This window comes from Lactuca sativa, chromosome 9 (assembly GCF_002870075.4).
Source record: "Lactuca sativa cultivar Salinas chromosome 9, Lsat_Salinas_v11, whole genome shotgun sequence".
Taxonomy (NCBI): Eukaryota; Viridiplantae; Streptophyta; class Magnoliopsida; order Asterales; family Asteraceae; genus Lactuca; species Lactuca sativa.
Window position 1 is genome coordinate 72,988,847 of NC_056631.2, and position 24,274 is coordinate 73,013,120.

The 24,274-nt window shown below is 29.9% G+C and overlaps 2 protein-coding genes and 1 long non-coding RNA gene across 12 annotated transcripts; 1 reads left to right on the forward strand and 2 right to left on the reverse strand.

Moving 5' to 3' along the window:
- Nucleotides 1–601: 601 nt before the first annotated feature.
- Nucleotides 602–8,548, reverse strand: LOC111901640 (uncharacterized). Its single transcript, XM_052767717.1, has 7 exons — nucleotides 8,346–8,548; nucleotides 7,544–8,142; nucleotides 6,460–7,421; nucleotides 6,104–6,371; nucleotides 873–948; nucleotides 731–787; nucleotides 602–647 (listed from the first exon to the last, which is right to left on the reverse strand). The coding sequence occupies exons 1-7, from the start codon at nucleotides 8,546–8,548 to the stop codon at nucleotides 602–604; spliced, it is 2,211 nt and encodes a 736-aa protein (XP_052623677.1).
- Nucleotides 8,549–8,941: 393 nt separating this feature from the next.
- Nucleotides 8,942–17,005, forward strand: LOC128128404 (uncharacterized). Of its 10 annotated transcripts, XR_008226312.1 has the most exons (9): nucleotides 8,942–9,210; nucleotides 9,301–9,385; nucleotides 9,757–9,920; nucleotides 10,475–10,527; nucleotides 10,729–10,839; nucleotides 10,933–11,014; nucleotides 12,451–12,574; nucleotides 15,154–15,331; nucleotides 16,481–17,005. It is a non-coding gene; the product is annotated as an uncharacterized LOC128128404 (long non-coding RNA). The 10 variants fall into 10 exon arrangements; XR_008226307.1 differs by having other exon boundaries at nucleotides 12,440–15,331; XR_008226311.1 differs by having other exon boundaries at nucleotides 12,440–15,302.
- A 2,565-nt stretch (nucleotides 17,006–19,570) lies between these two features.
- On the reverse strand, nucleotides 19,571–22,206 carry LOC111901708 (E3 ubiquitin ligase BIG BROTHER-related). Its single transcript, XM_023897593.2, has 8 exons — nucleotides 22,012–22,206; nucleotides 20,965–21,105; nucleotides 20,613–20,871; nucleotides 20,485–20,519; nucleotides 20,346–20,408; nucleotides 20,136–20,263; nucleotides 19,961–20,069; nucleotides 19,571–19,856 (listed from the first exon to the last, which is right to left on the reverse strand). The coding sequence occupies exons 2-8, from the start codon at nucleotides 21,091–21,093 to the stop codon at nucleotides 19,824–19,826; spliced, it is 756 nt and encodes a 251-aa protein (XP_023753361.1). The 5' UTR covers nucleotides 21,094–21,105; nucleotides 22,012–22,206; the 3' UTR covers nucleotides 19,571–19,823.
- Nucleotides 22,207–24,274: the final 2,068 nt, after the last annotated feature.

Here is a 24,274-nt window from a genome sequence, read left to right on the forward strand (position 1 = left end):
TGATAAGTTTCAGAAATCTATTTTTCTCGTTTGAAAGTGTGAATCATAAGTTATTTAGAGAAACAATACGACCATTACAAATAATGAAATAGAATAATGGAATGCGATATTAGTCCTTACACTATGTTCTAATATTTTGGTTAAAAACCTATAAAAATATTACTAATTAATAAAGAAAATGAGCCATCCTACCTGATTGAACAAAGAAGAAAGAGAGCCACATTGAACAGGAAATAGTTCATTAGAGTACCTCCCCACCTGGACAAAAAGGTTATTTTACTTGATATTCATTCACAAGTCACAATTAAACAAAAAACATAATAGGATAGAAAGGTAATTTTACTTCATTGGATAGATAGTGATAAACACTAGTCTCAGACTAAGCATCATTGCCCCCAACATAACTACAAGCAAAGGTAGAAGTAGAAAAACGCAAAGGCTGTAGTGCCCATAAGACCTAGTGAAGGAAGGACAATTTGGTCAATATAACAACATTAATGTGTTTCTTCACTCACATATAGAATAGGATCCATAAATTACCCTAAATGTCATCCAACTTCTATGAAAACGTCATTTATGAATGGAGAAAGTGGAGGGTCAATCAACGTATAATGATGTGTGCAACCTTAGCAATTGAAACAATTAACCTAACAAGGGGAACACAATCAATCAGAACCCAATTTTAATAAATATAAGATTTAATTTTGATTGTAAAGGAATTTAGAATTACCCAAAGATTCCGAGTATAAGCTTTGCAAGATACCCAAGAACAGTCATACTTGTTTCACTGTAAAAAGTCAAAAAAAAAGTCATATAAACCAAAAGTCGAATCTGAATTAAGCAGAACTACCAACCAACAACTTTGAGGTTACCCTTTTGAAGCTTTTCTGATAAATGACACACATTCATTCGTACCTAATTCACCAATTCTGATTCGATATCCCTTACCTGATTAGTGATTAGCAATCAATTAACAGAGAGGGTAAAAGTACTAAAACCCTTACCTGAATTCTGATAAAGTCGCTAAATGTTGAATTGATGATGATCAATTAAAAATCGCTTCTGCCTTCTGCCGCGTTCTTGGCTTGTGATGCGTGCTCTGCTTCTTGGATTCTCAGTACGTACGTCTCCTGTTTGCTTGCTGGTCAATGATTTGTACTTAGACACTAGGTATGAATCGTCTGATTTCAATACAGTATAAGAAAAAATTATATTGGGCCCCATCAAAAAATGGGCCCTGTTCCTATGCCCAATTTGCCCATGCCCATCACTGGGCCTGATGTATACTCACATGTGAGTATCACATGCTATATCTGTTTCGTATGGTATATTCATGTGTGAATATTACATTATATATTCTAGTTATATGAATAATACGTTCCTATGTGAATACAACTTTTATATATTATATGGTTTATTCACATGTGAACACCACATAGTATATTCATATGTGAGTATAATGTGTACATGTTCTTCACGTATGGATGTCTAATGGTGTTAGAGTAGAAATGGTTGATGATGTTGAAGATTTGAGACGTTGAAACATAATGATTGATTGAAGCTTTGAAAAGTTGAAACAAAAGATCGGTGGTGGTGATGAAGATCTGATGAACGTTGAAACATAATGATCGATGACGATGTGGATGTGGATATGATGATGAGGGTGTGATGATGTTGAAGATCTTAGAAAATAGTTAACTATTATAATTTTAGTTAGTAAGATTTTATGGTTATGATTTAATTAATAACTATAATTACTTATTTTTCCTTTTACTTTAATTAAGCTATATAACTTCCAACCCTTATATTTAAGGAAATAAGTGGCCGCTATTAGTTCTGGTGTTTTCGAGTTTTTTCTTTCTTATTTGAAACAAAAACACGCGCGCATGCGCGTGCACACACACACACACACACACACACACACACACACACACACACATATATATATATATATATATATATATATATATATATATATATATATATATATATAGTATCTTATAAAAGAAATCTCACTATTTCTATAAATAGATTGAATATATAATAATATTGTTTTTTTAAGACGTACAAACCATTAAACACATAGTACAAATAACCATCAATAAAATAATATTAAATTTTAAATAGTCCAAAGTTGAATATACAACCAATCAATGCAACATATTTGATTTTTGATTGAGTCTTGATTTTGACTTCACTTTTTTTCGTTTGAATTCCTATTTTTATCGGACTGATTTGTAGTTTGAAACCCATCAAACACCCCAGAATGTTGTGATCATTGAATCCCCAAAACTGAAAGTCCCTGTGGTTTTATTTTGTTGTATTTTTCGTCCCTTACATACATAAAATTAGGGACCAAACATGCAATTTTTACCAAACCATAGGGACGAAAAACGCAACAAAATCAAACCACAGGGACGGTCTGAGTGCAAAAAAAAGTTAGGGACCAAACGTGCAACTTTGACCAAACCTTAGGGACGATTTCAGTAATTTACTCTTTTTTATATTAGTTTTTTTTTTAAAAGAATTAATTTATATTAATTAGTTGATAATTATTTGTTTTTCTCAGTTCATATTTTGCAGGATTAAAGAAGATTTTTCAGAATGGCTTCAAAGGTAAGGAGAAAAGAGAAATTGCTCCTTATTTGTGTATTACTATCTAATTTTTATGTAAAATGTCAAAAAATGTTAAATTCAACCTAATAACTATACATATATTTAATAATTGCCAACCATGGTTCTTTAAATGGTTTGAACTAAGCAAATGGTTTGAACTAAGCAGAAGAGGAAGAAGGGAGTGATAGAGGTATGATCTTGAAATTGTTTTTTTTTTTGGTTATTTTTCATTTTTGGTAATGGCAATGTGTTAATTTGAGTGGTAACATTTTGCCCGAGACTTGCAATAGGAAGTATTATCCAGGCTTCAACAGTTAATCAAACTCTGTATCCACCCTTGCATCCTTTGATGTTATTTTTTGTTGTTATTGTTGTTCAGTTACTTGTTATTTTTAACTTTTATCTCTAATACATCTCCCTTGCTTCTTGTGTGTGTTGTTTTTACTTATTCCATCTTTACATATATTGCCTTTACTTCTTGTGGGGTTCAACAAATTCTATTTTTTTGGCCTTTGTAGGTAAAAATGGATTAATTTATGTTGCAAGAAATATATTACATGCAACAGTCGCATGGATGACTTTGTTTTGATAATATATAAGCATTTTTTTGTTGATGACTTTTGTATTTCTTTAAAAGACTTGTGATAAAGTTGCACATTAAAGAACTTTGAAGCACACAGGTCACAAGGGAAAGTGGAACCATATGGATATATGATTTATTATATATAAAAATGCAATATGGCTCTCTTGCTTAAAAGAAAACAATTTTGACAACTAATCTATTAATTTTTTAATCTACATGGTCAATTCTATTTATTTTGACAACTACTCTTCATCGCCATTTTGTGTGGGTATGTAAAATTGGTACCAAAAAATTAACAATCCAAGAACCGACAACTTAACAAACTATATAAAACCAGTATCGGTCCAGTTCTAGGTCTGCTCCAATGGCCTTCAAATTTTGCTGCAAACCCTCCATACCCCCCTCCATATCAACAACCCTAATCGTCAAAATGTAAATATTGGTTGAAAAAAATTATTCATAGAAGTGAAACTATTTTTAGATGTCACTATATAGGGATAATGTCATAAAAAGCCTTAAGTTTGGCAGAAAATGTCGGTTTTACCCTTCGGCAGATTTTTGGTTCGTTTATACCGCAAATTTGTCATTTTTTTGTTGGTTTTGCCCTTGTTACCTGCAATAGCAGGTTTCCAGGTTATTATGAATTATTTTTTTGCGAAAAAACCCTTAAGTTTACAAATATTTTGCAAAAAAACCCTTAAGATTATAAATTTTATTTTGAATATATTTCTTAATTATGAATTATTTTATATTTGTTTGATATAAACTAAAATATTTAAATTTTAAAAAAAGTTACCTAGTTTTAACAAAATTTAAATATATTTCTTAATTAATACTTCAACTTTTCAAAACAAAATTAAAAAACATTTGTTAGTTAATAATTAATTATGCTAAAATAGTTAATATGAATAATATGGTATCAAGTATTCAATTAATTTTTTTTAAAGGTAAATAAAAATATTTTATATGTTTAAAAGGTTTGTATTTCAGAAATACTAACAGATCATATTTTTTATATGTTTAAATACATAATAATATTATCACTCTTTTTTATAAAAATACCATAAACATTTTAAACATCAAAAATAAATATAAACATTTTAAACATATAAAATATAAATATATTTGTCTAATTTGTTATATAAATATATTTATTTTTATAAAAAAAATATGATAGTTTATTATTTCTGAAATACAAATCTTTTAAACATATAAAAAATATATATATATATATATATATATATATATTTTAAAATTAATTGAATATAACTAATGTCATATTATTATTAGCTAACAGACGTTTTTTAATGTTGCTTTGAAAAGTTGAAGTATTAATTAATAAATATTTACATTTTGATAAAACTAGGTAACTTTTTTAAAATTTAAATATAAAAACTTTATATTGAACAAATATAAAATTTACCGTACATAAAGCTTAAAATATGTTTCAGTAGAAAACTATTTAGTTTTATAAAATTTTGAATATATATTTATATTTTATATGTTTATAATCTTAAGGGTTTTTTTGCAAAATATTTGTAAACTTAAGGGTTTTTTCGCAAAAAATAAGTCAGAGTAACCTGGAAACCTGCTATTGCAGGTAACAAGGGCAAATCGACAAAAAAATGACAAGTTTGCGGTATAAACGAACCAAAAATCTACCGAAGGGTAAAACCGATATTTTCTGCCAAACTTAAGGTTTTTTATGACATTATCCCCACTATATACAAATACTTTTAATTGTAAATCCAAAACAACATTATATTTTTATTTTTAATCAAAACAATATATTGTTATTTTTAAACAAAAATAGTAAAATACTAACATTTAATCCAAAACAAGAATTTTCTTTTATTTTAACCTAAAAAATATATTTATTTATCACCAAACAACAACATATTTTTATAGCAAAAGAATAATGTATTTTTATTTTTAACTAAAAACAACAACGTACTTTTTATTTTTAACTTAAAATAACAATATATATATATATATATATATATATATATATATATATATATATATATATATATATATATATATATATATATATATATATATATATAGTCTTATCATAATTATATTTGTTAATGCACTACATGTTCATTGACTCATTGGAATATTACATGTTTCCAAAAAGGAAACAAATAACAAAACCTAACTATATGAGGTCCTCTAAATAAAATTTTTAGAAATTATTTTACCCCGCCGCTTTGCGCGGGTAGACGACTAGTATATATATATACTAGGTTATAACTCGTGGACACCACGGGTGAAAATTTAAAAAAAAAATTAATTTATTTATAAACTAATTATTGAAAATTTTAAAAATAATTTCAATTAATTAATACCATAATTATTAATTTCATAATAATATAATGTTTGGTTGAAATTAAGAATTCAAAATTGTTTAAATATCCAATTAGCAATTTATATTTGTAGATATGTTAGAAAATTATCGTTTTGTATAATGCAATAAAATTTAAATAAAACAGAAAGATAAATTGATATACATAATAAAAGTATACACAGTTTTATATATTTGTAAAAAGTAATTTAACATAACATTGGATAGTTTGTTTGTTTGTTTTCTATCAGAATCTAAAATGAATAGTTTTGAATGATTTTTTAATTTGAATTCTAGATAAAACAATATACAACTGTTCATGTATACTTGAGAAACAAACCAACATTCTGTAAAGTCTGTCATTTGCATCAATGTTATTGTTTGATATAGGTAAATTGATATAAATAACAAAATTGAACAAAGTATTTATAAATTTCTAAAAACTTCTTTATACACAACATTGGATGTTTTATTTGATAGTCTATCATGCTTATCTAAAATTAACAATTTTAATCCCTCTCTACTTTGAACTCTGGATAAAGCAACGTATAATTGACCATGTGTAAAAACAGGATCCTTGAGAAACAATCCAACCTTCGATAAAGACTGTCCTTGGCTCTTGTTAATTGTCATTGCAAAACATACAACCAATGGAAATTGTCTTCTTTGGAATTTGAACGGGATCTTGTTTTCAGAAGGAGTTAAAGACATTCTTGGAATAAATGTCCGGTTTCCAATATTACTTCCAGATATGATAAATGCCTCGATAACACGCTTGCCCAAAGATTTTATCTGTAGTCTAGTGCCATTGCATAAGCCATTTTTCTGATCAATGTTTCTCAATAACATAACTGGAACACCGACTTTTAAAATGACCCGAAATGTTGAAGTCTTCAAGAATCGAAGGATATACAAAATTGATTAATGAACCAATCGGATCACATAGATCATTAATGAGAATATCTTCTGGAATATCAACAATTGCTTCACCATCATTTGGACCACCAAGATTACCTTCTCCTATGTCCAAAAGCCAGTTTGAAAAACCCTCTATTCGATTAACAGCAAATGGATCGCTTCCAACAGTTAACCTCATGTTTTTTGTTAATTTATGGACTTTGTATTGTTGCCATAAATATGAAGAACTTAAAGAAGCATTAACAATGTTTTGTCTACTGCCACCCGGAACAACAGGTAAAATTTGTCTGAAATCACCTCCAAAAACAACCACTTTACCTCCAAATGGAATACTTGAGTTTGTAGGATCGACAAATTTTAATATATCCTTCAAAGTTCGATCTAAAGCTTCAAATGCATGCTTGTGTACCATAGGCGCTTCATCCCAAATGATCAATGAGGCTTTTCTTATTAAAATTGCAAGATCAATCTTTGGATTTATTTTACAAAAAGAATCCTCGGTAAGATTGATGGGAATTATAAACCGAGAGTGTGCCGTCCTACCTCCAGTCAATAATAATGAAGCGATCCCACTTGAAGCAACATTTAAAACAATCTCAACTTGGGATCTAATTGCTGCAGATATTGTCTTCCAAAGAAATGGCTTACCCGTTCCACCGTAACCATAAATAAAGAATACACCTCCCTTATTATTTTTAATCTTAGCCATGATATCTTGAAAAATGTTGCGTTGCTCATTGGTTAATGAAACAAAGAGCCGATCAAAGTCATTCTTCAAATTTGGTATGTCATAATCTAGCTCTTCGGCTATCAAACGATTGTTTGAAGATGAAACCGAATCAAGATCAGGGTAAGGCATCCTTCTATAGTTCTTGAGACTGGAATTGTTTCGAAGTAAAATTTGTTCTATCTCAAACAAAGTCAAGTTTTTAATTTGATCTTCGTTTAGTGATAAACCTGTACGAACAACACAATATTACTTACATCATATTAAACAAGAGATTAAGTGGGACGTAAAATGTGCATACTGGAAATTTATATGATACAATTTTAATAATAATGTAATAAACATATAATACCTGGAGAGTTTAATCTCTTTTGTTGAGTATAAAGAATTCCATCTGAGAGGTATTCCCACGTGTTTTCCCACACAATCTTTGGCTTACACAAACTGGTAGACAATAACATCGTAGCAAATAAGAAACATAAATAAAAACCAGATCCAGAAAGACTTGCTTCTTTAATTGCTTCGATGTATTCTTTGTCATCATCCAAAAGGCCTAAATTATAGCATGCATCTTTAAAAGAAGAACATATTTCACCATTGACCGTGCGAATTTCTTCGAATGATTTTGGACCTTTCACTTTATTTAAAAGAATTCTTAAAAAATATGCTTCGCCAAGTTTAGGAGAAACCGAGTGAATTCTACCAATAGAACGTCCAACTTCCCTTGGCTTCCAAGTTTGAAGGTTAGGTTTCCACACAAACTTTGTAGGAAATTCAACATATGTAAGTTTTCGTGCTTCTTTATTGGTTTCATTACACTTCATCCAAGATATAAACATTGAAGAAACATTTGAAGGACGGTCAAGAACATCTTCAATATCATCGTCTGCCTCATACATGACTTGTTGTTGACCAGGCAAATGAAAAGGCAGTCTAATCACAGCAGGATACCTATAATGAACATCATAGGTAAAAATACGCCATGATGCTTCACATGCAGATATATATATCTACAATCATAGTATTCTTTGATTTCATCGACTGCATCGTTGTTATCAGAATCATTATTGTTGTGCACCATAGCAATAGTCGCTCTATCAGGACCCTTGTTTATATATTTAAATAAATATTTTATAGAAGATCCTTGATTGCACCATTCAACATTAATGTGTGCATGATATCTTTTCAACAGATATTTGTTGTATGGAACAACATTTATGTTATCTAAATGAACACCAGATTTTTCAACAGAATTTCCATAATTTCTTCTCCTGTATAAAGGAAAACCATCTAAATCAAGTGAAGTATGATTACAGAATTGCTTTGGAAAGTTTTTAGAACACTTTCTGTCCACCATGCATGGACAATTCAAATTTTCAGCTCCACATGGGCCGTGAATCATGAACTCCCTGACAAGTGAAAATAATAATAATAGTTAATATTGTATAATGATATATATATATATATATATATATATATATATATATATATATATATATATATATATATATATATATATATATATAAACACAAGAAAATTAATAGATACGACCTATAATTTTTTTTATAGGTTATCAGTTAATTTACATACATTGGCTATATTAATCGGGGAAATATAGTAATGAAAATTATGTAAATATTTAATTTGAAGAAATGAGAAACAAATAAAAAAACATTTTAATAATTTTTTAGCATATTCAACATTTTTTATTTATCAAAAAAGTTATTTTCACTTAACATTTGTCGGCATCCCAATATTTCCCCCTTTCCCCTTTGTCTGTAAAAGAAACGATGTAAAACAAACCAGACCAAGAATCGATTACATACATATCTCCAGAACCACCGATGAAAATCTGAAACGGTGTCAAAGTTTCTCTATCTAAATCGATAAAGAAATATACTACTACACATCCGATTATAAATTTGAAGAGAAGAGAAGCTTACATACAATAATAGCCGATGTCGAACTCAGAGACTGAAAAAACGCAGCTTTGGCGGTTGAAGAAATCACAATCGGAGGTGAGAGAAGATCAATTGATTGTTAATCTTAGTTTTTGTAAGAGAAAATACATTTTGTCAAAGAAATCTTACCTGATTTTATTTCTCCAGAAATGTTGTATTTGAAGATGTTAGCGAAAACTGAAGTTGTTCAAAGGAATGCCTTGAAATTCTTTAAGAGCGGAAACACAATCAGGTAGATATGCTTTTGGTTCGAAATTTGAAATTTGAGTATTTGTTTAAATTTTTGAATTTTGAATTTGCGAAAATTTATACATAATTTGGTGCAAAGTAAATCATGGGATAATATATAAGTAAATAAAACAGTTACTGTAGTTGATATACCTTCCAAATTATATGACATTTGTATAATTGTATATTTAGGGTTTCAATTTTAGGTATATTACATATGATCTCTATATGATCAATTACATCTAAGAAATAAGTTTAATATTAAAGTTAAAACTACACCCAAACACCAAAAAGTTTAATAGACATCATATTTTTATCAATTTTTCATCACATCATTACATGTTTTATACTACTAATACATTCTCCATCTTCTAGATCTCACTTCTTAACACTGAGCTTGGATGGGATGCCACATTCTTGTGTTCAGGGGAAAGTTATAACTGGAAGAAGTGTTGTGGATGAGTCTATGCTTACTGGTGAGTCTCTTCCTGTTTTTAAGGAAGAAGGGCTTTTTGTCTCAGCTGGAACAGTTTGGATGGGTAATATTTTTTTCATTCCAAGAATGTCTTTAACCACATCCAAACACCAAAAATTTGAATTTTTCTTACCTATATATTAGCGGATATTAGTCATAACAAAAGAGAAATTCAAACAATAGAAGAGATGGCTGAGAACCTCCAACAATTTTGAAATTTGACGATTTTACCTTTTAGTGCATCTCTACATATAACAAACTATTTATATATGCTGTTTGCATTTTTCTAATTTTCAGAATGAAATTTACAAAATTATGCGTATTCGTACAAACAATCATAGTTGTGTGATTATGCCTATTTTGTAATTTGACGATTTTACCCTTTAGTGCATCTCTACTGTAAGTGCCATTATTGTTTCAGTTTCTTGGCATGGTTTTCTGATACATTTCAGGCTTTAAGACAATCATAGTTGTGTCATTATGCCTATTTTGTAATTTGACGATTTTACCCTTTAGTGCATCTCTACTATAAGTGTCATTATTGTTCTAATTTCTTGGCATGGTTTTTGGATATATTTCAGCCTTTAAAACTAAAGAATGTTGCTTTCTTTATTTCAGGATAGTGATTTTTTCTATCATGCTCAAAACAGTGCTACTTCTCAACAGAGAGAGTATGTGTCTCTTTATAAACTTTAAAACTTTAAGATACACAAACTTTACCTTCACCTATACTTAAATGCTTAATAAATTATAGTCAAATATAAGAAAAAAATTATTTATTTATTCCTTCTTGTGGCATCAGGTGATCCAAATATCCAATTCCAACATTATTAAATTAAATAATCTTATTTGTTTTATTGATTATTTCGCAGGAAATGTAGTAAAGGGTGCCGAGAATGGTTTAAAAATGGATGAAGGGTTCAAATGTACAAACACAAGCAATATTTGGTTATGTACATGTGATTGTTATGGTTAGTTGAAAGGTAAAAAACGTAATATATTATTTACTATGATAGTTGATAAAAAAAATATTAAACATATTGAATATTAAATATATTTGGTGATGATTTATATAGGTTGTACTTCAAAAAGTAAACAAAGTTTGAATCTTCACAATCTAGCAATCTAGCAACTTGATGGTCTGACTATTAGTGAAAGGTACTTAATACTTTTAATAATGGTATGAATATTTACTAATAGTAAAAAAGATAATAGATTCCATCAAATACTCTTTTGCATAACTGATTTAGAAATTTAGTAATATGAAAGTATATTGCAGTTTAAACTCAATTGTGATATTCTTTACCTTAATGCATTGATAACATGAAAAACAGGTTTAAAAATATTTATTAAACAACAAAATAACTTCTAAATTATAAATTCATAAAATATTAAAAATGCACGATAAACATACCATTAAAAAACAATCATCCCCAACAAATGTTTAAAACTTCCAAACAATAATATCAAAGTACCGAATGAAAAATAAAATGCATAAATATTGTTTAAAGCCATGGTCCACTACCTTATGAAACTTCAAATTAAAATAATAACTCAGCCACTTTTTTCCAACTTTACCTTCACAATCTTGTTTTTGAAGTTTTTGATGATGATAACTTTTCATTCAACTCCAAATCAAATACTTCTTCCAAATTTCTCTTCAAAACTGTTTGTGTATTGAAACTCTTCATGGGACTTGTTGCTGAGTTTTTATCAACTGTCGAAGGTGTTATGTTGTCGTCTGTTCCAGAAATTTGATCCTAAACAGAAAACAATTGTAATTAATTAATTAATTTATAAAGTGAACTGATATTTATATAATAATTAGATACAAATATAATGTGTACATCTACCTTCAAAGTCCTATTATTTTGTGTTTCAAAATCAGATTCACCAATATCAAATGACTGTGAATTACCAACCTGCATAATAAAAAAAAATATGAACATAGGTCAGCATATTAAATAAACGTATAAACATTTATATCAAATATTTAGACTATTATTTAGTAAATACAATAAGGTTTATATATACATAAAAACACAAAAAATATAATAATCTTAAAATCTTAATAATAATAATAAATATAATGACCTGGGAAGCAGTAAACTTATTTTCCAGTTCTTCAATCAACTTTTCATCATCACTGACTCTACATATACTGTATTGGTTGTTCTTTTTTGAAATGTTGAAATTTTTGATTGATATTTTAAAAGCCAATTTCAAACCTTTCAGTGCATTTATCTCTCCGAGATAAAAAGCAGTACCAAAACCAAGCTACAATAATAAAAGTAAAAAAAGTTTGGTTAAAGTAAATATATAAAGTCAATGTATTAATTAATTTTATTTATGGTGCACCACCTGCACTGCTTTTTTAAACAGTTCATTGGCTGATTTCTTCAAAAGATACTTTCCATCTCTTTCAAACATAGTTAAGGTAACAGTACCAGTATTGTCTTGCACACGTATCGGAATCATAAATCTATAAAAAAAATCCAAAATAATATTTATATATATGAAATATAACATAGGTTTAACTGATTCAGGAGGAAATTAACAACCTCGGAATAACTGAAGTTTCAGTTTTTTTGCAGTCCTTATTATGACATTCATAACCATTAGTTGCTCCAATTAAACCATTTCCATCATGTTGATCGTCTGCACCAGGAGGCCGAAATGCTCTGTAGTTGCAATTTGTACATGCCAAATAATGCCATGGTTCATTTTGTAAAATTCCCTTTATAATGCCCATGATAATGAATGTATTTTTCTGCATATTAATTTTATTTTAATAAATAAATATGCATAACAAAAAAAAAGTAGAGTTATATTGATAATAAAGTATATATAAGCCGCACTTCCACAGGTTCAGGAACATCAGCAATAGTCTTCAACCGAAACTTAACCATGAAATCATCATGTTCAGAAACCTTATTAGACTTCATAAGTGTGATGGTATTCATGGATGAATCCGAGCGATCATCTCCATCCAAACTGTTAGATAAAATCAAATTAGCAAAAATTAGTCACATAAGATTTGGATGTAGAAATTAGAATGTAATAACATAAAATAAGTAATGTTACTCACAAGAAAGTTAATTATAGAAATTACAATGATAACATAAATTACCTTTTCTTAAAATCATTGATTTCATCAATGTCAATGTTAATGAACAACTTTGACACGGTAAAGTAGGTGTTAACTGTGGGGCGATCTATAAAAAAGATGTTATTCATTGTTAGTGTAATGATTATAGAATAATATTTAATAAGAAAATAATACAATATACCTCTCCAAATACTAAGCTTTGCAAATTGAATGATAACAATGATACGAAGATTGTGTGGGTTGTTATCAAGAAAGCCATGCATTTTGTAAGCAAAATCACCCCACAAATTGACACTCAGTTACAAACCACTAAAAACTAAAAGTTTTAAATTAAATGAAATGATTATTATATAATCTAATATACAAAAATAAAAATAAATTTTAACAAACTTTGCATCTTGGATTTGGAGGTTAAGCCTGTGTTTTTTCATATAAGCATTGTCTCGCACCATCTCACCAAATGCAATGATTAATCCAATAACATCTATTAACAACAACAAATATCAATGAAATATTGTTATTAACATAAAGATAAAATATTATATTCAAACAAAAAAATTGCCCATAATTAATCTATATTAAAATGCAACTAACCGATAGCAGTGTTTTCAGGATGCGCCAATGAGATAATAGACTGGTAATCAACAAACTCAAAACCAAATGTAGTTCCAGAAAAGTCATGACACTCGGTAACAACAGTGTCATTAAGAAAACTAAGTTTATGTTCCTGTTGAGTTAACCTGAAAGCACCCTTCTTTTGTGATGCAAAGCTTGGACATTTTATGTAAAATGCCAAGCCATCTTTTAAAATGTTTTTGAATCGGTAGATGTATTTTTTTAATACATTTGCTTGTATCGTGGTACCTTAAAAGAAATATAATATATAAAATTTATAATTAAATCATATTATATTTTAATGTGTAAATAATATATAATGTTAACTTGATAGATACCTGTTCATCTATCAAAATTAACTCAATAGAGAAGAGTTCATCATTGTTATAGAATGAAAAAAGGTTCCATAGGTTTATCACTCTGACTTTGATAGTTGAATCATCTTTGAGTACATCTAAATCTGCAATGAAAGTAACATCTGGATGTGCCATTGATCTGCAAATAATAAAGTATGTATAAAATGTTTAGTTAGAAGGTAAAATAACAAATAACATATATAAATTGAATTAAACAACAACAATTTCCAATTTGAAGACAAAGACAGGAAGAACATAACAAAAAATGTATGAAAAAACGGAACTATTTGTGCAATTTGATATTAAAAGAAACGAATTACAGTTTGAATAGAAAGACATGCAAAAAAGAAAACAAAGAATGTATGAAAAGATGGAAATGTGAAGTTACAAGTTAAAATAACAAATAACATATATAAAATGAAATGAAAAACAACAAATTCCAGTTTGAACACAAAGACAGAAAAAAAAGAGAATAAAAATTCCCTAAAAAATGAAACTATTTGTGCAGTTTGATTTGAAAATAATTGGCTGAAATAAAAAAACGAATTAAAGATTACATATTGTATTTTACATAAATAAATTTGCTTTTATTTAAATTTAAAAAGAGGTAGAGGAGTATGATCTGAAAATAATTGTCAAGAAAAAAAATAATAACAACTTTTTAAATAGTTACTGCATTTCCTGCAAACATAGCAAGAATGAAAATCAATTAATTGATGTAAACATAGAATTGAACATATTACGAGTTGTGAATGATTGAAACTACCGAAAAAAAGAGAACAAAGAAAGATCGAAACTACTGAAATAGATGTAGAGTTTGATGTTAAAATAAAAAAAATTTAAAAGATTGTATTACTAACCTTTTGCAAATCGGTAGAGCAGAGCAGATAAGAAACTGAAAATTGGAGGACAAACCAGTAGAAGGTTATGTGCAATTCAATAGGTATATATAAATATGTAGAGACTAATGAAGCACATATTTTATTCCTGATTTTTATGGATTTGATTAGTGGGTAATTGATTTAAATTTGGAATTCGGTACAGATTTATGATTATGATCTACAAATAATTGGCAGGGAAAAAAAAAGGAAATTGTAGTCAACGATTTGCATTCATTTGATTCCTGAATTACAGGAGTTGATAATGTGAATTTAAAGGAGCTGATTTATCGAGATTTTGACCATAAAAATAGGATTGATATGAGTTTTTATTTGCAGGTATTTGAAAATATTTGAGCTGATTTTTAGGGGCTGTTTCTCGATTTTTTGCTGATGTTTAGGGGCAGTTTCTTGAATTTTTGGTGTAAAGAATGGGCGGGAATTTGATGCATAAGAGTTCCCTGGTGAAGACACATGTCAAACTGGAGGTGCAAAAGAGGGACACTTGGCATCCAAAGTACTCTTTTATTAAGAATATATATATATATATATATATATATATATATATATATATATATATATATATATATATATATATATCTTTTATTTGAAATATAATATTGTGTTTTTAATTAATTAAAAAACATGAAAATTTTAAATAAGTCTAAAACATAAAAAATAAATTTAATATATATGATACATTAACTCCAAATTAATTTATAATGTGATATTATATATAACATGCATTACAATTACAATTAGGATATTATTATATAGTTAAATAAACTAAAAACAAATAACGCATAATTAGAAGACTTTAATACCAACTATGATGTAAATAAATAGTAAGTTTTAATATTAATAAACATTAAAATAATTAAAAATGGTATTGTGTTTGAGAATTGTAACTTCAAGTATGGCTTAACATGAGGTTCGATATAGGGTTGAAAACGGGGAGGGTATATCCTTATCTCTAAATATTATTAAAAGAGAAATCTTATGACATCATCTAAAACAATCTGGGTCGTTGATTGTGTTTTCTTTATAGATTTTACACCCTTAGATCAATTTGCTTACGTCACCTTGATTAAACAAGAAGTCAACCTGTTATATTAGGAAATTAAATGTAGGAATTGAATGGAAATGATACTTAAATTCTTTCCAAACTTACAATTACAAAATTGGTTCCTTATTAATGTAAACCTTAAATTTAGGTTTTAGTTAGCGATATCATAATGGAGTTTTAAAAAAGATGTTTGATTTAAATTATCCGATACTAACACATAATAAATTAATAATAAGTCAATAATTATAAATTTTGTCTATTCATTATCTTTTCAAATATATTTAATAGAATAATAAATTATTGGGATAATGATTTAAAAGAGTAATATATTTTCTGATTTGTACATATTTAGTCACTGACTTTTTTTTTCGTCCACATTTATCCCTTTAACTTATTAAATTGTACACATTTAGTCCTTATGACTGGCTACTCCAGGTTAGCCGGTAAAAATGACTTAACAGAGTAATATATTTTCCACTTTGTACACATTTAGTCCTTAATATTTTTGTATATATTTAGTCCTTAATATATTTTTTTTTGTTGCAAAATAAGTCATTTTTGTTTTTATACTCATTCAACACTTATAAATGCTTTCTTTAGGTTTTTCTCACAACATCTTAAGTGAGATAGTCATATGGTGGCGAGAAAGGTTGAGATGGTCTTGCTATATGTTGTAGGCCAAGATACCTGGTGTGGATCGGTTGTAAGCTGTAGGTACGGAGGCTCGAGAATAGTGGTTGGGTTAAGGCGGCATGCCGACAAACCCTGGATATTCCAGTCCGATGACTGATTGGACCTGTTGTGTGTTGGCATTCCAGTCAGATGACTGATTGGGCCAAGGTATTTCGATCTGATGAGTGTGGGTCCGTTATGCATGATAATAAGTTTGTTGTATCGGATATTTTGGGGGAAACTCACTAAACTTTGAGCTTACCCAGTTGTTTATGTTTTCAAGTTCTATTGTTGATCGTGGGAAGACGAAGACATGACTTTACACACTCATCAATAGTATTGAGGATTTCGTGTTTCTTATATTACTCTGATTTTCGATTAATTTTGGAATAAACGTTTTTCCTTAATAATGGATTTATAATTAGAGAGTTTTGCCTTATTTAAAAATGAAAATTTTTGGTTGTGAAAATGAGACGTTACACATAAACATCAAAAGCCGCACACACTTTATCAGTGATTGTCCCACGTAAGATGTCGTGATAAACAACCTAAAGAAATCCTTCATAAGTACTAAACGAGTAAAAAAACAAAAATGACTTATTTTGAAACAAAAAAATATTAAGGACTAAATGTGTACAAAAATATTAAAGACTAAATGTGTATAAAAATATTAAGGACTAAATGTGTACAAAATAAGAAATATATTACCCTATTAAGTCATTTTCCCGGCTAACCTAAAGTAACCGGTTATAAGGACTAAATGTGTACAGTTTAACAAGTTGAAGGGGTAAATGTGGACGAAAAAAACCAGTGATTAAATGTGTACAAATCAAAAAATATATTACCCTTTTAAGTCATTATCCTTAAATTATTTTTAGTATTTCTGTTAATCCATCATATAATAGATTTCAACAATATACTTACATTGATATACTTGGCATCCTATGTCATATGATATGGAGACAAAATGATTGGATTTTATTTCAAGTGTTCAACCGGTTGAAATATATTCTCATGACTTAATAGAAATACCAATAAGGTTATGAACACTGGAAAAACGTTGTCACCTCTGCGTCACGTCAGCTTCAGTATCAACCTACTAGACATTGGAAATGGTTATCACTCCACAATATTCTTTTTTTATTTTTTTTAACATTATATTAAATAAAAAAAACATAATTTATTACATAAATAATTTTTTTGAAAACATAAAAAAATAAAACCACATTTCATTAATTAAAAACATAGAAATTAAAAACCTAAATTACTAAAATAAACATAAAACATACAAAATAAAACATTACATTACTTAAAAAACATAAAAATTTAAAACATAAAACACATAGAGAAATACTACTCATCGTCGTTGTCGTCACCGATCTCATCCGTCTCGTTGTCACCGTCCTTATCTGCCTCGTTGTCACCGCCCTCATCCTCTTTGTCTTCATTGTCATTTTGCCCTTGGAATTGTCTTTCTCATATGTGCTCGGTCAAATCGTGACGTAGATTGTGATGTGTTTCACGGTTTTGTATTTCTAAAACCCTAGAGAAGTATATCGGGCTGCCAACCTGTATTACTGCAGGTGAATTAAGTATGTCGTTCCCAGTATATGAACAAATAGACATACCCTCTTCTTTTATTATCAAGTTATGTAAAATAACACAAGCAGTCAACACCATCGTCAGTTTTGCCCTATCCCATGTTCGTGTCGGATGTTTGATTATGTGTCACTTTTGTTTTAGGACTCCAAACACTCGTTCCACATCCTTCCTTGTAGATTCATGTGCTAACTTAAACAATTTTCATTTTTCATCGGTCGAAAATGAATATGACTTGACAATTGTAGCATACTCTGGATATATCTCATCACCTAGGTAATACCCATACTTTTATTCATTTCCATTCACAAAAAATGACATATTTGATGTTTTACCCTGCAAAATATTGTTAAATAACAGAGACGCTTGGAGCACATTCAGGTCATTGTTTGACCCTGCCATACCAAAGAATGCATGCCAAAACCACAGGTCATGTGAAACAACCGCCTCTAATATAACAGTGGGGACCCCATGATCACCTCGCGTGAATTGAATACGCTACGCATTGGGACAATTTGCCCACTCCCGATGTGTACAATCAATGCTACCAAGCATCCCTGGAAAACCGTGTTTAGCTTGATGCATTGCATACAACTGTTCGACATCACTTTTATTTGGATGTCGCAAGTATATGTCACGATAAAGCTCTATAACATACTCACAAAAAAGATATGTACAGTCTCGAACCAGTCCTCTCAAACATTTTCAAATACTAATCTGATGCGTCTGTGGCTATGCCACATCCCAATTATCTAAGATCGGCAGGACATTTTTGTATTGTAGTTAAACCACATTTACCTCTAGCATCCCATCTTAATTGAAAAAACTCATAATTACATTCCAAACCTTTAGCTATACGCAAGAATAAATTTCTACTAATACGAAAACGTTTTTTCAAATTTTGATAGATCATATAAACTATCAAGGACAAAATAATCACGTATCAAAAGTTCATTTGCCGCCTCTCGATCTTGGTTGATCCATTTTCTACGCTTCTTCTCGCCGTGTGAATTTTCGCCTCTTTCACGAACCACGTCTTGTGTCACAAACAATAGTATGTATAATACCAACTCGTCATCAGATTCATCATTGGATTAAGAAGAAATTAAACCGAAAAAATTATCCATTTTTTTTGTTGAAGCCTGTGTCTGTTTTGAAAGAGTTGTGCTATTTGTTTTGAAAAATATATGTAAAATGAAGGTATATATAGAGAGAAATTAAATTAAAAAAAAAAAAAAAAAAAAAAAAAAAAAAACATAATTTTTTTCATTAAATGCTTTCAAACGGTTGAAACCAACGTTCAAATTTAACCCTAGGGGCAGTGTTCACGTGTTGATTTCTTCCTACTCCGGATAGTCTAATAGTTTGCTCCTATTCAATACAATTAAAATATGAGTAACTAAAAGAGCAAACCAACAATTATTAGAAGCCATTTTAAACATTAACCCTTAAAAAGGCTTCTTAAACATAAATAAACCAAAGTTCAAAGTAACTCATGCTAATGTATTCACATGAAAAACTGCCATCAAAAATCAAAATAACACCTCATATGTAAACAACCCACACACACACATGTCTATATATAAATATATCTATATCTATATTATTTATATAAACCAGTCTTGTATCTTTTCCATGCAAAAGCTTCCTCCTTTCTTCACTTCTTAAACGCTTAAACCACCTCCTTTTGACAAATAGGACAGTTCTGCCACCAAAATTCAAAACAATCCATCAGAAACCAAAAAAGACATAAAGGGTATTTTTGTAAATTGACACAAATGAGAGCCAAGATTTTTTATTTTTTTTTACCTTCTTCATCTTCAACCACTCACTGATGCATTTGGTATGATATTGATGCAAACAAGGCAATTTGATCAATCGTTCACCAAAGTTGAATTCAGATTGACATATCACACAGCTAAAAAAAACAATCATGTTAAAACGATTAAATTAAAAAAGAAAGATTATTAGAAATTGTTCTTACTTTTCTTCTTTTTTCTTATTCTTTGAGAACAACTTGTATCCATACTTGGAAGTTGGCAATTGAGAAATGCGAGTTGCAGATATTCCTCTGTTTTCAACACCAATGGCTTCAGCCAAGTGTAGTAATTCCTACAAAGAACGGAATGGAATCAACCATTCCATTATGTTAATTTCCATTCCATCATGGAATAGCAAGATAATATATTTATACCTCATATTGCATGCTATCAGGATCAATGGAATCTTGCACTGAATTCAACCTTTCAGCATGTGCCTGATGATTGAACAATATCAGAGTGGATAAATTACAATTTTAACCTCAAACAAAAGAATTAATATTATTAATATACCCTTGAAGGAGTTGCTATAGGACTTTGTGTGCTTCCTGTATAAAATATGAAAACTATGTTAACACATTTACATTTACTGATTTACAGATACATTTATTTTGGATTAAATGTCGTGAGTTGAAACAAACCACTTGCAGTGCCACTGTGTTCAGATATGATGATGTCATCAAATCCCTCTCCTAATTCCTGCAAAGATCGAGCTAAAGCTTCATCAATGGCTTCCTGTGTCATGACACCTTCATGCCTTGAACATTCACCTTCTTCTTCTTCTTCATCTCCTTCTTCTTCTTCTTCTTGTAATAAATGACACAGATAGATGATGTCGTCATCAATGGCAGCCATTTTCTTGTTTTTGTCACGTTCTTGAAATGATTGATACATGCTTTCCTGTGTCATTGTCAATGTTATTCAATCTAAGAAGTAAGTTTATAGTTTATGATCTTGATTTTGATTTCGATTTTGATTTTGAATTTGAATTACCTGTTGCAAAAGAGCTTCTTCATAACTAAGACCATCGTCGTCTTGAAAAAATTCTATCAAATTTTCAGGGATTTCATCTGGAAATCTGGAATTCAAATAGTGATTATGAAGGTCCATGCTTCTGCTCATGGATCTGGTTATCTGTTAAAGAAAACACAAAGACGATTTAAAAAAAGGTTCCAATTTATACGCAAAAAAACAAAATTGATGAGTGAGAAGAGAAAAGTGATATGATATGATATTATATGATACAAGTAATTACCAGAAAATAGTTAAACTATGTGCATATGCTTTTTAGTGGACTTATTTGTAAGCGATTGTGATTGATGAATCAGAGTTGTATATATCTGTAGCAGATTACGACAATAAAGACTCAAAATTCCAAATCAGAAAAGTTTCTCATAAATTATCATAAAGTTGTATATTCCCCGTGGAAGAAATTCATTGCGTTACTTAATCATGGAGTGAAATCTGATTAATTTCTCTCACCAAAGTTCATATTTATCTTTCGAAATCTGATGTTAATGAAGGAAATATGAAGATATGGTTAATGAATATTCGCATGCTTTCAGTAGGTCTTTATCACGAAGGAAGACATGTAGGACCTCGATTAAAGAACCCTCATTATGATTCAAAAATTAAACAGAAACCCAGAAAGATTAAGCGTGTAATCAGTTCTTTGTAAGTAGTAACATCGATTCCTTATTAAAATTGGACTGATTTGTGAGTTTGTCTTCAGAATAACTTTTGGGTTTGGAATTTAAACCCATTGTACTTAAAAGATCCAGTTCTTTAACACAATGAGACAAACAGTGATAAAACCTAAAAGACAACAGAGATGCATCTGAGAGATATAAAGTTGGGAAGTGGGAACAGATCACGAAGATACCTAAACCAGAACAGTCGTACGATTAGCACATTATTGTGTTTTTCGAGAATTTTAAATGAAACTGAGAGTCTGATAACCCATTAATTAGTGAAAATAATTGGGAATCTGATTACAGATTCTTGTAAGATTCAAGAAGCATGTGAAATTAGGCATTTTACCTTTGATAATGGAGTTGAAGATACAGAATAATAAGAAGCTAAGAACAGACGCTGCCTTTTGTAATGTTCACCGCCAAAGGTGAGCTTTTTGTAGGGGGGGTGTAAAAGAGTACTGTAATTGAGTGTTAGTAGTTTGGTGGAGAAAAGGGGGAGTGTGTGTGTGTGTGTTTTGCTATGAATGAACGATAAGCTCCATTATTATGTGTGCTCTGGCCTCTGCCTTTGGGTCCACCCTATCAAGAAAGGTCTGCCAAATTTACGGAAGGTGAAAAAGAAGTAAATTAGAATTTCAACGGATGTAATATATTTACACATATACCATTATTCAGGTTGACAACTCACAGCTGATAGTTTGATAGTCGGTTGCTAATAAAATTAGGGAGTTAATCCGTACATAACAATTGATGTTTTAAGAAACAATTTTAGTCGGGAGCTAGGGGAGGTAGAAAACAACAAAATCAAATTATAAATTACAAGATATGAAAGGTGAAATTGAATTACATCACCAATCTATCTGGCTAATAGATAATCTTTTCTTCTTCGGGTTGTTTATCCAACCTCATAGACTAGAGTTGAATGTTGAATGTGATCTAGGCTTGTGGATGTACACCTGAACCACCACAATACCTAAAACAAAGGAGAGTATTATGGCTTTAGCACTTCTTCCTTGGGGCATCCGTCATGTTTGGAACATCTGCATAGTACACCTGAACCACCACAATACCTAAAACAAAGGAGAGTATTATGGCTTTAGCACTTCTTCCTTGGGGCATCCGTCATGTTTGGAACATCTGCATAGTACACCTGAACCACCACAATACCTAAAACAAAGGAGAGTATTATGGCTTTAGCACTTCTTCCTTGGGGCATCCGTCATGTTTGGAACATCTGCATAACAGATGTCATCCAAGGATGAGTTAAGTATCGAGAGTGTAGGCACTAACGAACTATACATTCTCATAATTTAGTTTTGATTGGGCATAAAATAAACAAATGCAATGTTGTTTTGGGAACTACTTTAACTCAACACTAACATTTAGGGATAGAAACCTATTAGTCATATATATTTTGTATCATTTGTACCATTGTGTATTGAGTTTAGCCTAATAGATCTATACGACCCTTTTGTATTCTCGACCCATTTCTCATGTATATATATATATATATATATATATATATATATATATATATATATATATATATATATATATATATATATATTTGTTATTCTCAATGAAGTTAGCAAAGGGAAAACAATTGCTTTTATGGTATCAGAGCAGTGATTTACTTTCTGTCACAACTAGCATTTTAGCTAGGAAATTATGTTTTCATGTAAACATCAACTCTTGTAAAACTTGTAATCTAAGTGAATATCATGTTCTATACTCAATCAAAAACATCTATTTGAATCCAAACTCCTGAGTAAAGTCCAAAACCTAATTTAATACGACTTAGATACTCAATTGTTGGTTTGAAACCCTAATAACCAGGTTCACCTCAGGATGGACCAAGATTCTCTTATTGGGCCTAATGGACCCATAAACCTTTCATTTGATGATTTTGGGCCAATGGACCCCATTTGGACTCTAATTGGACCCATATTCTTCAAACCATAGCATTTGGGCCATGTTGGGCTTAAAATTACTCACTTTGTTATCATGGGCCATGATGGGTCGTAAACCACTCTAGTGGACCATGATGGGCCGTAAACCCATCTTTTTATTTTAATTGGGTCGTAAACCCCATCCCTTTACCACCTTTGGGCCGTAAACCCTCAAAAAGGGCCTAATGGGCCGGGAACCATCAATATGGGCCTCACAATTTCGAACATAATCAAGAAAAAGGCCCAAACTCCTCTTCTCTTCTCTTTCCCTCTCATTCTCGGCCCACAATAAAAAAAACAAAATTAGGGTGAAATAGAGCTTGACACCTCATATTTGTCTAGTGGATATCCATGCAAAATTTACATGTATCAAAGCAAACTTCTTATCACTCTCTTCATAAGTCAACTCTCCATCTTCCCACCTCTCTCTACCTCTCAGCCACTCTCTCCCTCTCCATCCTCATTCATCATTTCAAATCCAACTCATTTTCTCTCAACCTTCAACATTCTCCCACCCTCTATCTCTCTAAAATTTCATGAGAGCGTGTGTGTGTGCTTCAAGAACTCTTCATCAAATATCATCATTTTGGTAAGTTATTCTTTCATCAAAGTGTTTAAGTTCATTTTTGTAAAGCCCCGTTCTTAGAAGTACTTATTTAT